At 36.6% G+C, this 12,282-nt stretch overlaps 1 protein-coding gene across 3 annotated transcripts in view; it reads right to left on the bottom strand.

Moving 5' to 3' along the window:
- Positions 1-370: 370 nt before the first annotated feature.
- Positions 371-12,282, bottom strand: part of btr33 (bloodthirsty-related gene family, member 33) — a 53,911-nt gene continuing 41,999 nt past the window's right edge. For all 3 annotated transcript variants that reach the window (XM_052595711.1, XM_052595712.1, XM_052595709.1), the window contains exons 3-7: positions 7,739-7,834; positions 6,814-7,047; positions 6,490-6,637; positions 6,355-6,381; positions 371-1,142 (exon numbers count right to left, since the gene is read on the bottom strand). In XM_052595711.1, coding sequence (XP_052451671.1) covers positions 565-1,142; positions 6,355-6,381; positions 6,490-6,637; positions 6,814-7,047; positions 7,739-7,834 — 1,083 coding nt within the window. In that variant the 3' untranslated portion in view covers positions 371-564. The remainder of the gene's footprint in view (positions 1,143-6,354; positions 6,382-6,489; positions 6,638-6,813; positions 7,048-7,738; positions 7,835-12,282) is intronic.

Here is a 12,282-nt window from a genome sequence, read left to right as displayed (position 1 = left end):
AAAGACAAGAACAGGAGGTCAATGGAGAAAATCAGCTTAAAAGACTAGGATGAAAGGAAGATTTAGTGTGTGTGTGTGTGTGTGTGTGTGTACGTGCATGCGTGTGTGTACCTGGTATTCCCTTCATTATTTATTTATTTATTGTAGGTGGGGGGGCAGTTGTGTAAGGGGTAGGGTTAGGGTAAGGGGATACAAAATACAATTTGTACAGTATAAAACCATTGCGCCTATGGGGAATCCTTGTAAACTATATAACAGTGTGTGTGTGTGTGTGTGTGTGTGTGTGTGTGTGTGTGCTTGTGAGATGCAAACTGCAAAAGTGCAAATTTATGCAATTAAATTCTACACATTTAATGACAGGTGATTGGGAAAATTTATTTATTTATGAATCACAAATGTCACATTAAATCAAATCTTGGAAAAAAAACAATGATTTCAGTTCATTCAACAAAAAAAATGTATAAACGTTTAAATAGAATAACAATTATCAACACTCTACATCAACTGTTTTATATCTGACAATGTTTGCTTTGTTACATTTCTATTTTTGTAGATTGTCTTTCTTCATATTGTTACAATATCGTATGTCTGATCCCCATTCTCAGAACTGACAGGTTGTATAACCAGTGGGGCATTGTTATTTCCTGTGTCATTCATGTCTGGGTTGAAGTAAGCCAGTAGGCTCTCGTTAAAGCACTGTCCAGTGAATGAGTAGATATGTGCATATGCACTCGTATCATAAAATGATACCTGACCTTTTTCGTAATTCACATATATACCAATTCTCTGTGGAAGAGTTTTTAGTGACAGAAGTACTGATTCACGGTCACAGGCCCTGTACTCGCTGCCCCCTCTCAGACAAACTGCCCAGTAACCGTCCTGTGGGCTCAGTGTCACCAAACCCTTCCTGTTGACAGATTTCCTGGCCACTCCCAAGTCCCATGCTGTTTTACCTGAGACTCCAACTTCCCAATAAGTTATTCCCCTTGAGATGGGCTCTCTCGACAGGACACACGGTGCTGTGTCAAAACGTTCGGCATTGTTTGGAACGCTGCGTTCTTCATTGCCGTCGGTCACACACTTCCTGTCTGCAGACACTACCAACCAGGGGTTTGCTGTGTCAGGGTCAAGGGTCATATTCACTGCAAGAATCACATCAGGCAAAGTCACAGTAAGTTTTCTGAAAAACAAAATTGTTTTATAGTGTATCCACATGTTTGACTGTAACAAAGAATTTTTTAAGATATATTCATAGGATTTGTAAAGATTAAAGTAAAGCTTCAATGTTTCAAATAAAGACTCTAATTTGTTGAAGATTTAAGGGAAAAAAAATAAATGAAAAGATTCGAGATGATTCGAAGACTCAAGGAAAGATTCAAGATGGCTCAAAGATTCAAGAAAAGATTCACAATGTTTCAAGGACTCAAGATTATTTTTAGGATTTAAATAAAGATTTGAGATTGTTTAAATGTTTGAAAATACAGGATTCATGGTTCAAGGATACAAAAAAAATAGATTGTTCAAAAGTTGAAGGAAAGATTCAGGATGGCTCAAAGATTTAAATACAGATTTAAGATGGCTCAAGGATTTAAAGTGTCATGAAACCCCCGTTTCAGCACTGGTCTTTCACACCTTGGATCTGAAAAAAGACTCCAGAAATGGGCATGTTAACTGTGGAAAAGTGGGTGGTGGGAATAGGGGAGAAAACAACCAATAAAATACAGACCTATACAACATACTCATTATACAGACTAATGGATGTTAAAATATATTTAAAACAGAAAGAATAAAGGCAGTTATATTCAGTTTACTCTTCTTTGAATTTTTGGTCTATATAATTGTTTCTGTCAATGTATCAGTGCATGACATTATTTGTGCATCTTTTATTTGAAGAAGACATGATAACCCCCCACCCACCCCCCAAAAAAATCTGAGGCTAACAAAGGCATCCTGTGACGAAATGATGCATTTTTGTAAGAAAAATGTCCATATTCAAAATGTAATAATCAGTTTAATATAGCTTGCACTCACTGTTATAAACAGAAGCAGCTCCAGGCGGATGACACATGAGTTCAGCTTTGAGCATGCACCACTTAGAAGTGACGTACACGGAAACACGGCAGAGAGATCTAAACAACTGTAAATAATTATAAGTACAAAATGAGGATTTTTAAAGAAGAATGTCAGAGGATTTTGATATAAACCAAGAGGGGACTTGTTAAAGTATGGAAACTTTGCTTCCTTTGGTCCTGTAAACAAACGTTGGTTTTCACGAGACTCGTCGGCGCATGCACAAACCTGACCTCATACATCATCAGCTCGGAGCTGCTTCCATGTACAGCTGTTTGCGCAAGATTATTAAGGTTTGAATATGGCATCTTTATCTTACACAAATGCATCGATTATTTACAGGAGGCCTTTGTTCACCCCCCAGAGCAGTGTTAAACACTTTATTTTTATGGATGGGCGCTTTTTATTTAACTTCTTTTGGACTGAAGCACTGCAACTCCCGCTGACTGCAATGATAGGAAATAAGCAGTTTATTATAATTCCGACTGGATTCGTCTGAAAGAAGAAAGTCACATTCACCAATGATGCCTCTGGGGTGAGTACAAACCCTTTAAGTTGTCTAATTTGAAAGGTCTTCCTGCTACATTAATAGTAGTAAGGCTTTCCTCTTTGTATACATATCATAAAAAGTACAATTTTATATGTATTATTTGTGTCCTCTTCATAAATTGCTCGAGAAATGTTCTGTTTATTGTCCCCCCAAACTGTTAGACAAAATTTACGCCCCTGTATGTGCGCGTGCTACTTCATGTTTGGAGCACAGGAGAATATGAACTATGTTTACATAAACTTGAAGCACACTTGCTCAGGTCTGGATATGAACTATGATCCATGTAGCAAGTGTTGTTAAACTCATCACAGCATTCAGTGCAGAAACGATTGTCATGAACTCCACATGTTGTCATATTAAATATTTTTACACTCATGTTTACAGAAATGAACTTACAGCGCAAAGCTCTTTCATAAGATTTGAATTCTCCACTGTAAGACAACCTCATGCATAATACAATGATGTGGAGTTCATTTTCCTGAATAATACTGAAAAAAGCTCAAAAACTGATGATGTAGACGTGTACTCTCCTGCCACAGCAGCCAATCACCACTCCAGATTAATGCATTTATGTCATTTTTCATGACATAGGCTCAGCTTTGCTTTTTGAACCTGAAGAACAAAATTGCTTCAATGATGAGTGCTAAAGTTGTTTTTACTGATGTGAAACCTGTTCATATATGTAAACATAAAAAGGGGGTTTCATGACACTTTAAGGAAAAATTTAATATTGTTTATAGATTCAAGGGGGAAAGCATTAAATGAATTAAACAAAAATAAACCAAGTTTAAAAGATTATGTTTCAAAAGGGTTCAAAGACTGAATTAAAGATTGAATACTGTTTGAGAATTCAAATAACAATTCAAGATTGTTTAAAGATTTAAAGGAAAAAAGATAAAATTATCTTAAAAGACTTGTTCAAAGATTTTAGTTAGGATGGCGCCAAGATACAAAAAAAAAATAATAAATAAATTTACTGTTGCTAACACACAGTTCATGAAACAATTCACAATTTTCTCACAACTACAGTGCTGGTCATATAATTAGAATATCATCAAAAAGTTTATTTATTACACTAATTCCATTCAAAAAGTGAAACTTGTATATTATATTCATTCATTACACACATACTGATATATTTCAAATGTTTATTTCTTTTAATTTTGATGTTTATAACTGACAACTAAAGAAAATCGCAAATTCTGTATATCAGAAATTAGAATATTGTGAAAAGGTTCAATATTGAAGACAGCTGGTGCCACACTCTAATCAACGAATTAACTCAAAACACCTGCAAAGCCTTTAAATGGTCTCTCAGTCTAGTTTTATAGGCTACACAATCATGGGGAAGACTGCTGACTTGACAGTTTTCCAAAAGACGACCATTGACACCTTGCACAAGGAGGGCAAGACACAAAAGGTCATTGCAAAAGAGGCTGGCTGTTCACAGAGCTCTGTGTCCAAGCACATTAATAGAGAGGCAAAGGGAAGGAAAAGATGTGGTAGAAAAAAAGTGTACAATCAATAGGGATAACTGTGCCCTGGAGAGGATTGTGAAACAAAACCCATTCAAAAATGTGGGGGAGATTCACAAAGAGTGGACTGCAGCTGGAGTCAGTGCTTCAAGAACCACTACGCACAGACCCTTCATTGTTCTTGTTGCAACACATTGATTTCAGCTGTCGCATTTTTTGTGTTAAGCCACTCTTGAACAACAGACAACGTCAGAAGCGTCTCGCTTCAAAAAGGACTGGACTGCTGCTGAGTGGTCCACAGTTATGTTCTCTGATGAAAGTAAATGTTGCATTTCATTTGAACATCAGGGTCCCAGAGTCTGGAGGAAGAGAGGAGAGGCACACAATCAAGCAAACAATGTTGCTTGAGGTCCAGTTTAAAGTTTCCACAGTCAGTGATGGTTTGCAGTGTCATGTCATCTGCTGGTGTTGGTCCACTGTGTTTCCAGTGGTCAACACAGCTGTATACCAGGAAGTTTTAGAGCACTTCATGCTTCCTGCTGCAGACCAACTTTATTGAGATGCAGATTTCATTTTCCAACAGGACTTGGCACCTGCACACAGTGCAGAAAATCTATGGGGTATTGTGAAGAGGAAGATGCGATATGCCAGACCCAAGAATGCAGAAGAGCTGAAGGCCACTATCAGAGCAACCTGGGCTCTCATAACAATTTTTCTCATAACGCCATATTGCTGCAGTAATTCAGGCAAAAGGAGCCCCAACTAAGTATTGAGTGTTGTACATGCTCATTCTTTTCATTTTTATACTTTTTAGGTGGCCAATATTTCTTAAAATCCTTTCTTTGTATTGGTCTTAAGTAATATTCAAATTTTCTGAGATACTGAATTTGGGATTTTCCTTAGTTGAAATGTATAATCATCAAAATTAAAAGAAATAAACATTTGAAATATACCAGTCTGTGTGTAATGAATTAATATAATATAAAAGTTTCACTTTTTGAATGGAATTAGTTAAATAAATCAACTTTTTGATGATATTCTAATTATATGACCAGCACCTGTATAATCACAATCTCAAAACTACACACCAACTTGTGCAAACTACACACTTCCAGGTCAAAGTCAAACATTTCAGTCAAAAAACATATTCTCTTAAACTTTGGCCTCAGATGACACACAAACCTGTCAAATACACGTTTCCTGTCTTGTGAACAGTGAAATCAATTCAAAACACTGTTACAAAAATTCCCTTTTGGGAAACAGGAAACATTTTGCTAGTCACTGAGAGTATGCCACATAAATAGATGGATGCAGATACAGTACAGGAGAAATTCAGCAATACACTTTTTACTTTCATTACACTATTGTGAAGTGATCTTACAGTAGATAAAATGCACTAGAAGAGAAAAGTTCAAAGACCAAACAACAGAATATACAGTAAAGACAAATTGGAATATTCTGTCAGTTACTGTAAATAAATAAACAAATCCAGCATCCTCTGCCAAGTTGTGCTACAATACTGTTAATATCCTTATTTGTTATACTAAAGCCAGTCAGCTCTCTGTTCTGCACAAATACATTACATGTGAGAAGTACTTGGCTACTTGGAGTTTGAGAGTGTGTGCTACAGTATTTACAGTACAATGAATAGTGAACGTTCTCTCATCTGAAGTACTGCTACTATGTACTATAAAGTAGTTTAAAACCCTAAAGATGAGCCTGCAGGCCAGCTCTTCATATGCTCATTCCCTGCAGAAGAACATGGTCATCTATAGTGCTTTATATTTCATCAGCAACAATTGACCTTTGACCTCATCCCCTTCATTGTTCTTTTCTCCTCCTATTCCTCTTCGTCTCCCACTACCAGGATTCATTTTCCAAACCACATAATCACCTGTGCTCTTGTTCATATCATCCTGAGATTCTGACTGGTGTCATCAGTTTTGGATGTGTGTTATTTGTGTTCATTTTGTGATTCTTGAAGAAGCTATATTATGTTTTGTGTTTTCTTGATTTGTACTTGGTGCAAAATTATAGAGTTTTGCAGAGAGCATTGAGCAAATTGGACCGTGCGTGAAAACAGGTGTTAAAAGATTTGAGAAACGTGTCTTTGTTTCGAGAACTGTATGAATGGTTTGGAAAACTGGGCCAAATAAATCAGTTATAGTGTGTTAGCAATCAAGAAAAACTGTAATAGATGGGTTATAGTCAAAGTCCATATAAAATTAAAAGATCCGTATCTTAATAATATTACAATACCTGCATACTTGGATATTGCCTCAATTTCTGTAAAAAAAAAATAAATAAAAATCTCCATTACATCCTTTTCAATTAGAATATTAACATTTAGTTTTTAGGTGTTAAATTAAAATAAATAAATAAATAAATAGTAACCTCTCTTTGTGACAGTGTATATTTGTGTTTTCAGTAGTTCTTCAGCAGAATGCAGGGTTTCTCTGAGCAGCTCCAGACCCTGAAGGGTGTGCATACTGACCTGTGTCCAACTTTTACATTGAGGCACCTCACTTGGGCTACGGAAAGCCTGGGAGGGTCAAATGCAAATCATCATTCTGTGTCACAACCTTTAGTATTTTAATATTACTTTTTCACCAAAAACACTAAAGAATGTCCTGAATTGATACTGAAATATACTCTACATTTTTTATTATTTAAAAGATCAGCATGCACATACAAGGTGCTAAAGCACAGAAGAGTAACCTGTATAAGGTGGAGATGGTCTTCAGAACATGACAGCTTTTCCAATTCAGAGTTTCTAGCGTTCAGTTTAGCGATCTCCATCTCCAGCTCTTTAATGAGGCTCCCTACACGTTTCTCTTCAGTTTTCTGCATGTGTTTCATCTTCTTGATTAGCTTAGTCTGGCTCTTCTCAATAAACTGCTGCAGTGCGGTGAAGACCTCGACACTGTATGCCATCTGTCTTTCTGTGTTCTCCTAAAAGAGAAAAAACAAATATCAAGAAAGGCCTTATGTGAAATACATTCCTACTTTGGTAAGCTAATAGGATGAGATCCTTAAACACTTTAGGTGGAAGTTTTGTCATATGTTTTAACATGATGTTTCCTTTGTAATGAGTAAAATATGTAAATATTTAAAAGCCTATGACTGATGTGACCTTTGTATGTTGTCTGCAAAAAACTATGTTTTTGAACATAATTACAATAAAATTTTAGGAACTGGTAACTGGATAATAAGTAATAATTTTTTTATTAAAAAAAATGGGACCCACTTTATATTAAGTGGCCTTAACTACTATGTACTTACATTGTAATTAATAATTTAGTACAATGTACTTATTCTGTACATACATGTTTTTACATTGTACTTATATTTAAAAAAAAACTACTTGTAATTACATCTGTATTTAATTTCTGTAATTACATTTATAATTACACTGTTGACCCACTTTACACCTTAACCCACCCTTAAACTTAGCCATACCTCCAACCCTCTCCCTAACCTTACCCCTATCCCACCTCAATAGCAGCAAAAGTGTTTTAAAATACAATATGGACACAATAAGTACATTGTACTTATTTTTTATGTAAGTACATAGTAGTTAAGGCCACCTAATATTAAGTGGGACCAAAAAATGTAAATGTAAAAATAGTTGGCAGCCTCTTACTTTATTTAGTTTTATAGAGTGCCTGAGTTCCTCGACTTTACTCCATCTCTCCATAATCATCCGCTTCAGGTCAGACTGTGTCTTTAATAACTGAGTCTGTGAGAAAAACAGAGAAAATATGATTTTGCTTACAATTCTGTCTCCTGAAAATGTAGAGCAACTGTAAAACAAAACATAATGAATAATTAAAGCTGCAAGCAGCGATGAACGGGCCCTCGCACCCGGGCTCACCGCCATCGTGTGGCTTTAGTAAAAAGGTGAACGTTGAGAAATATGCATTTAATGTCCTAAATATAAGTTGAATATATCAAAGTATATCCCATATATGTGCCAATCTTCCTGTTGCCAGCAGGTGGCGCTATCATTATAATGGAATATTGGCCTTCAGATGTGTTCAGGCCAGGACTTTTATCAAACATGTGAAGTTTGGGGAAGATTGAACATTTTATGCTTGAGTTACAACAACTTCTCTTGCTGTGGCAAGACATCAAATTTTGTCATGGCGCCATGGAAACACCCTTTAACAAAAACTCAAGATCTCCAAAAGTTAACATTGCACAGGCGTTTAGATTAGACTGACCACAAAATATATGTTAATCTCAAAAAAATTATAGGAGTAGTTTGTCGCAGCCTAAAACATGTCACTTCCTGTTGCCAGCAGGTGGCGCTATTACTATAACTGAATATGTGCATGTAGATCTGTTAAGGGCAGAAGTCTTAACTAACATGTGAAGTTTGGCGCAGATTGGACATTGTATGTCTGAGTTACAGCAACTTCCTTTTCATCGCAATATATCAAAATTTGTCAGGCCGCCATGGACACGTCCTTTAACGAAACCTCAAGATCATTGCAATTTAACAATGCAAAGGCCTTTAGATTACACTGACCAAGTTTGGTGAAGATCTGAATAAATCTCTAGGAGGAGTTAGTTAAAGTACAACCCCTGAAAATGGCAAAAACAACACCAATTTTGCAGAGAAAATTCTAAATAACTGACTTCCTGTTGGGATTCGGATTTCGTACCAAGAGACTTTTTTGTAGGTATTGGTGTGTTACATGTGTGTACCGATTTTTGTACATGTACGTGAAACATAGCTCGAGGCACACTCCGTTGAAAGTGCATATGCACTCCGTTGAAAGTGTATAGGTGGCGCTATCGAGCCATTTTGCCACACCCAATGGAATATTTGCCTTCATATGTGTTCAGGCCAGGACCCTTATCACACACGTGAAGTTTGGGGAAGATCGGACATTTTATGCCTGAGTTATAACATCTTTTATTCCCATGGCGAGACATCGAACTTCGTCACGGCGCCATGGACACGCCTTTTAACAAAAACTCAAGATCTTCACAACTGAACATCACACAGGTCTTTAGATTAGACTGACCACAAAAAAGACATTGATGTCATAAAATTTCTAGGAGTAGTTTGTCGCAGTGTAAAATATGTAACTTCCTGTTGCCAATAGGTGGCGCTATGACTATAACTGAATATTGGCATGTAGATCTGTTCAGGTCAAGAGTCTTATCCAACATGTGAAGTTTGGGGCAGATTGGACATTGTATGACTGAGTTACAGCAACTTCCTTTTTCATGGCGAAACATCAAAATTTGTCAGGCCGCCATGGACCCGCCCTTTAACGAAACCTCAAGTCCTTCGCAATTTATTATCGCAAAGGGCTTTAGATTACACTGACCAAGTTTGGTGTTGATCTGAATAAATCTCTAGCAGGAGTTCGTTAAAGTACAACCCCTGAAAATGGCAAAAACAACACCAATTTTGAAGGGAAAATTCAAAATAACCGACTTCCTGTTGGGATCCGGATTTCGTACCAAGAGACTTTTTTGTAGGTATTGGAGTGTTACATGTGTGTACCAATTTTTGTACATGTATGTGAAACATAGCTCGAGGCGCACTCCGTTGAAAGTGTATAGGTGGCGCTATAGAGCCATTCTGCCACACCCGGTGGAATATTGGCCTGAAGATCTGTTCAGGCCAGGACTCTTATCACACATGTGAAGTTTGGGGAAGATCGGACATCTTATGCCTGAGTTATAACATCTTTTATTCGCATGGCGAGACATCGAACTTCGTCGCGGCGCCATGAACAAGCCTTTCAACGAAAACTCAAGATCTTCACAACTGAACATCGCACAGGCCTTTAGATTAGACTGACCACAAAAAAGACATTGATGTCATAAAATTTCTAGGAGTAGTTTGTCGCAGCGTAAAATATGTCACTTCCTGTTGCCAATAGGTGGCGCTATGACTATAACTGAATATGGGCATGTCAATCTGTTCAGGTTTGGAGTCTCATCAAACATGTGAAGTTTGGGGCAGATTGGTCATTGTATGTGTGAGTTATAGCAACTTCATTTTTCATGGCGAATCATCGAAATTCGCCAGGCCGCCACGGACACGCCCTTCAACGAAAAGTCAGGATCTTCGCAATTTAACATCGCAAAGGCCTTTAGATTAGGCATACCAAATTTGTTGTTGATTTGAAGAACTCTCTAGGAGGAGTTCGTTAAAATACAACACATGGAAATGACCAAAATTACACAAAATATGCTCATAATATTAAAAATAACCGACTTCCTGTTGGGTTTAGAATTTCGCTCCAAGAGTCTTTTTTGTAGGTATTGGTGTGTTACATATGTGTGCCAATTTTCGTGCATGTACGTGAAACATAGCTGGAAGGCTGTTGATTTTCTTGGTATAGGTGGCGCTGTCGAGCCATTTTGCCACACCCTCTTCTGAATCCTATATCAGACGAAAATTTTCACCAGGTTTGACGAGTGTGCAAAGTTTCATGACTTTTTGAGCATGTTAAAGCCCTCAAAAATGCGATTCATTCGGGAGAAGAAGAAGAAGAAGAAGAATAATAATAAATATAGCTGCAAGCAGCGATGGCGGGCTCAAGCCGTCAGTGCAACACCACCCCGGTGGCATCGGGAAAACTGTGTCCAGCGGGCATAAGCATTTACAGTAACCCTCTGGCAATCAATTTTTAAGGGATATGGCAGTTAAAGGGTTAATCCGACCCATCTAGACTTTGAAATCACATACACAGAACAATATATATAACTTTAGTAACACTTTATTTTAATATATATATAAAAATGTATAAGTTGTGCATCGTTGCTGACACCTAAATGAACACATTACAATTGGTTTATGACTGCAAGTCTTTCTCCTCAAATGCTATTGAGCTTCAAATTTGCTTTTGAGCCAATGTGAAAAAGTAGCATAATTTACATATGACTTACAGTTTGTTTTAATAAATATCAAACATTCAATTTAATGGTGCATTATAGCTGTCACCTAGATGAACAATTACAGTTGTTTTTATGACTGTAAGTCATTCTCTTCAAATGCTACTGACGTTAGAAAGGTGTATAACAATATTACATGTAACTTTAGAGACGGTCCCTAAATTTGAGACTCTCGAATGTCCAATGTCAAGCCAACTTTATGCCTGTTTTTGTTTTGTTTTTTACTTTATTTTTCTTTTCTCTGTGCCGGATTGCTGATGTCTTTTACCCGGGCATAGATGTCCATCCATCAATTACGAACATTCATCCGCAAATGTCCGAGCGGTCGCGAGCGTGGATGGGAGAATGGCGCATGTTTTATTTTTTTTGAGCTACTGGGATGGTGCCCCCTCTGGGAGTTGGTGCCCTACGAAGACTGCGTATTCTGCATATAGGGAGCGGCGGTACTATCTGGAAAATATATTCCTCAAACCGTCGTACAAGAGGAGGTGATGCTAGTACTTCAAGAATCTCTCAAAACCTATCTGTTCATAAAGCCTATATATAAAGTCTTAATATAGTATTCCACAATATGTTGTGCTATTCTAATATTATTGTGGTTTTTTACTGACATTGTTATTTGCTGTTATTTTTTGTTTTAATATTGTTACTGTTGTTACTTGTTGTACGGTTACCTTGAGTGGTTTGAAAGGCGCCTTAAATAAAATGCATTATTATTATTTTTATTTTTATTATTATTAGCTGTACACTTGATAAAAAAAATTAAATATAAACTTATGCAATTGTGTATATATATATATATATATATATATATATATATATATATATAGTGTACAGTTTTCTTTTATTGCATGTTGAAATAAATGTTTCTGAGTTCTGTGTTTGTTTATTTGTTTTATTATTATTTTTTTTAGGAAGATTACAGCCTTTAATCTCCTCAAAATAAATGTGCATATAAACCATGAACAATTTAATTATAGCTGTATTTATAAAAAACTTACTAATGACTATTAATTTTGGGAGTAGGCTAGCAACAGTTGATGTTGAGGCCTAAGATATGTCTTAAGCTGTAATGATGAAAAAACAACAACAACACAAAATTCCCACACATTCACACAAACTCAGCACACACACTTAACACACACACACTTAACACACAAACACACACACACACACACACACACACACACACATTACCCAGAGGGACAGAGTGACATCAGATGTATGGTAGTTTTTTAATTTTCTATCATCCATATAGTGTTGTAT

This window comes from Carassius gibelio, chromosome B24 (assembly GCF_023724105.1).
Source record: "Carassius gibelio isolate Cgi1373 ecotype wild population from Czech Republic chromosome B24, carGib1.2-hapl.c, whole genome shotgun sequence".
Taxonomy (NCBI): domain Eukaryota; kingdom Metazoa; phylum Chordata; class Actinopteri; order Cypriniformes; family Cyprinidae; genus Carassius; species Carassius gibelio.
This window is presented reverse-complemented; position numbering and strand designations above follow the sequence as displayed.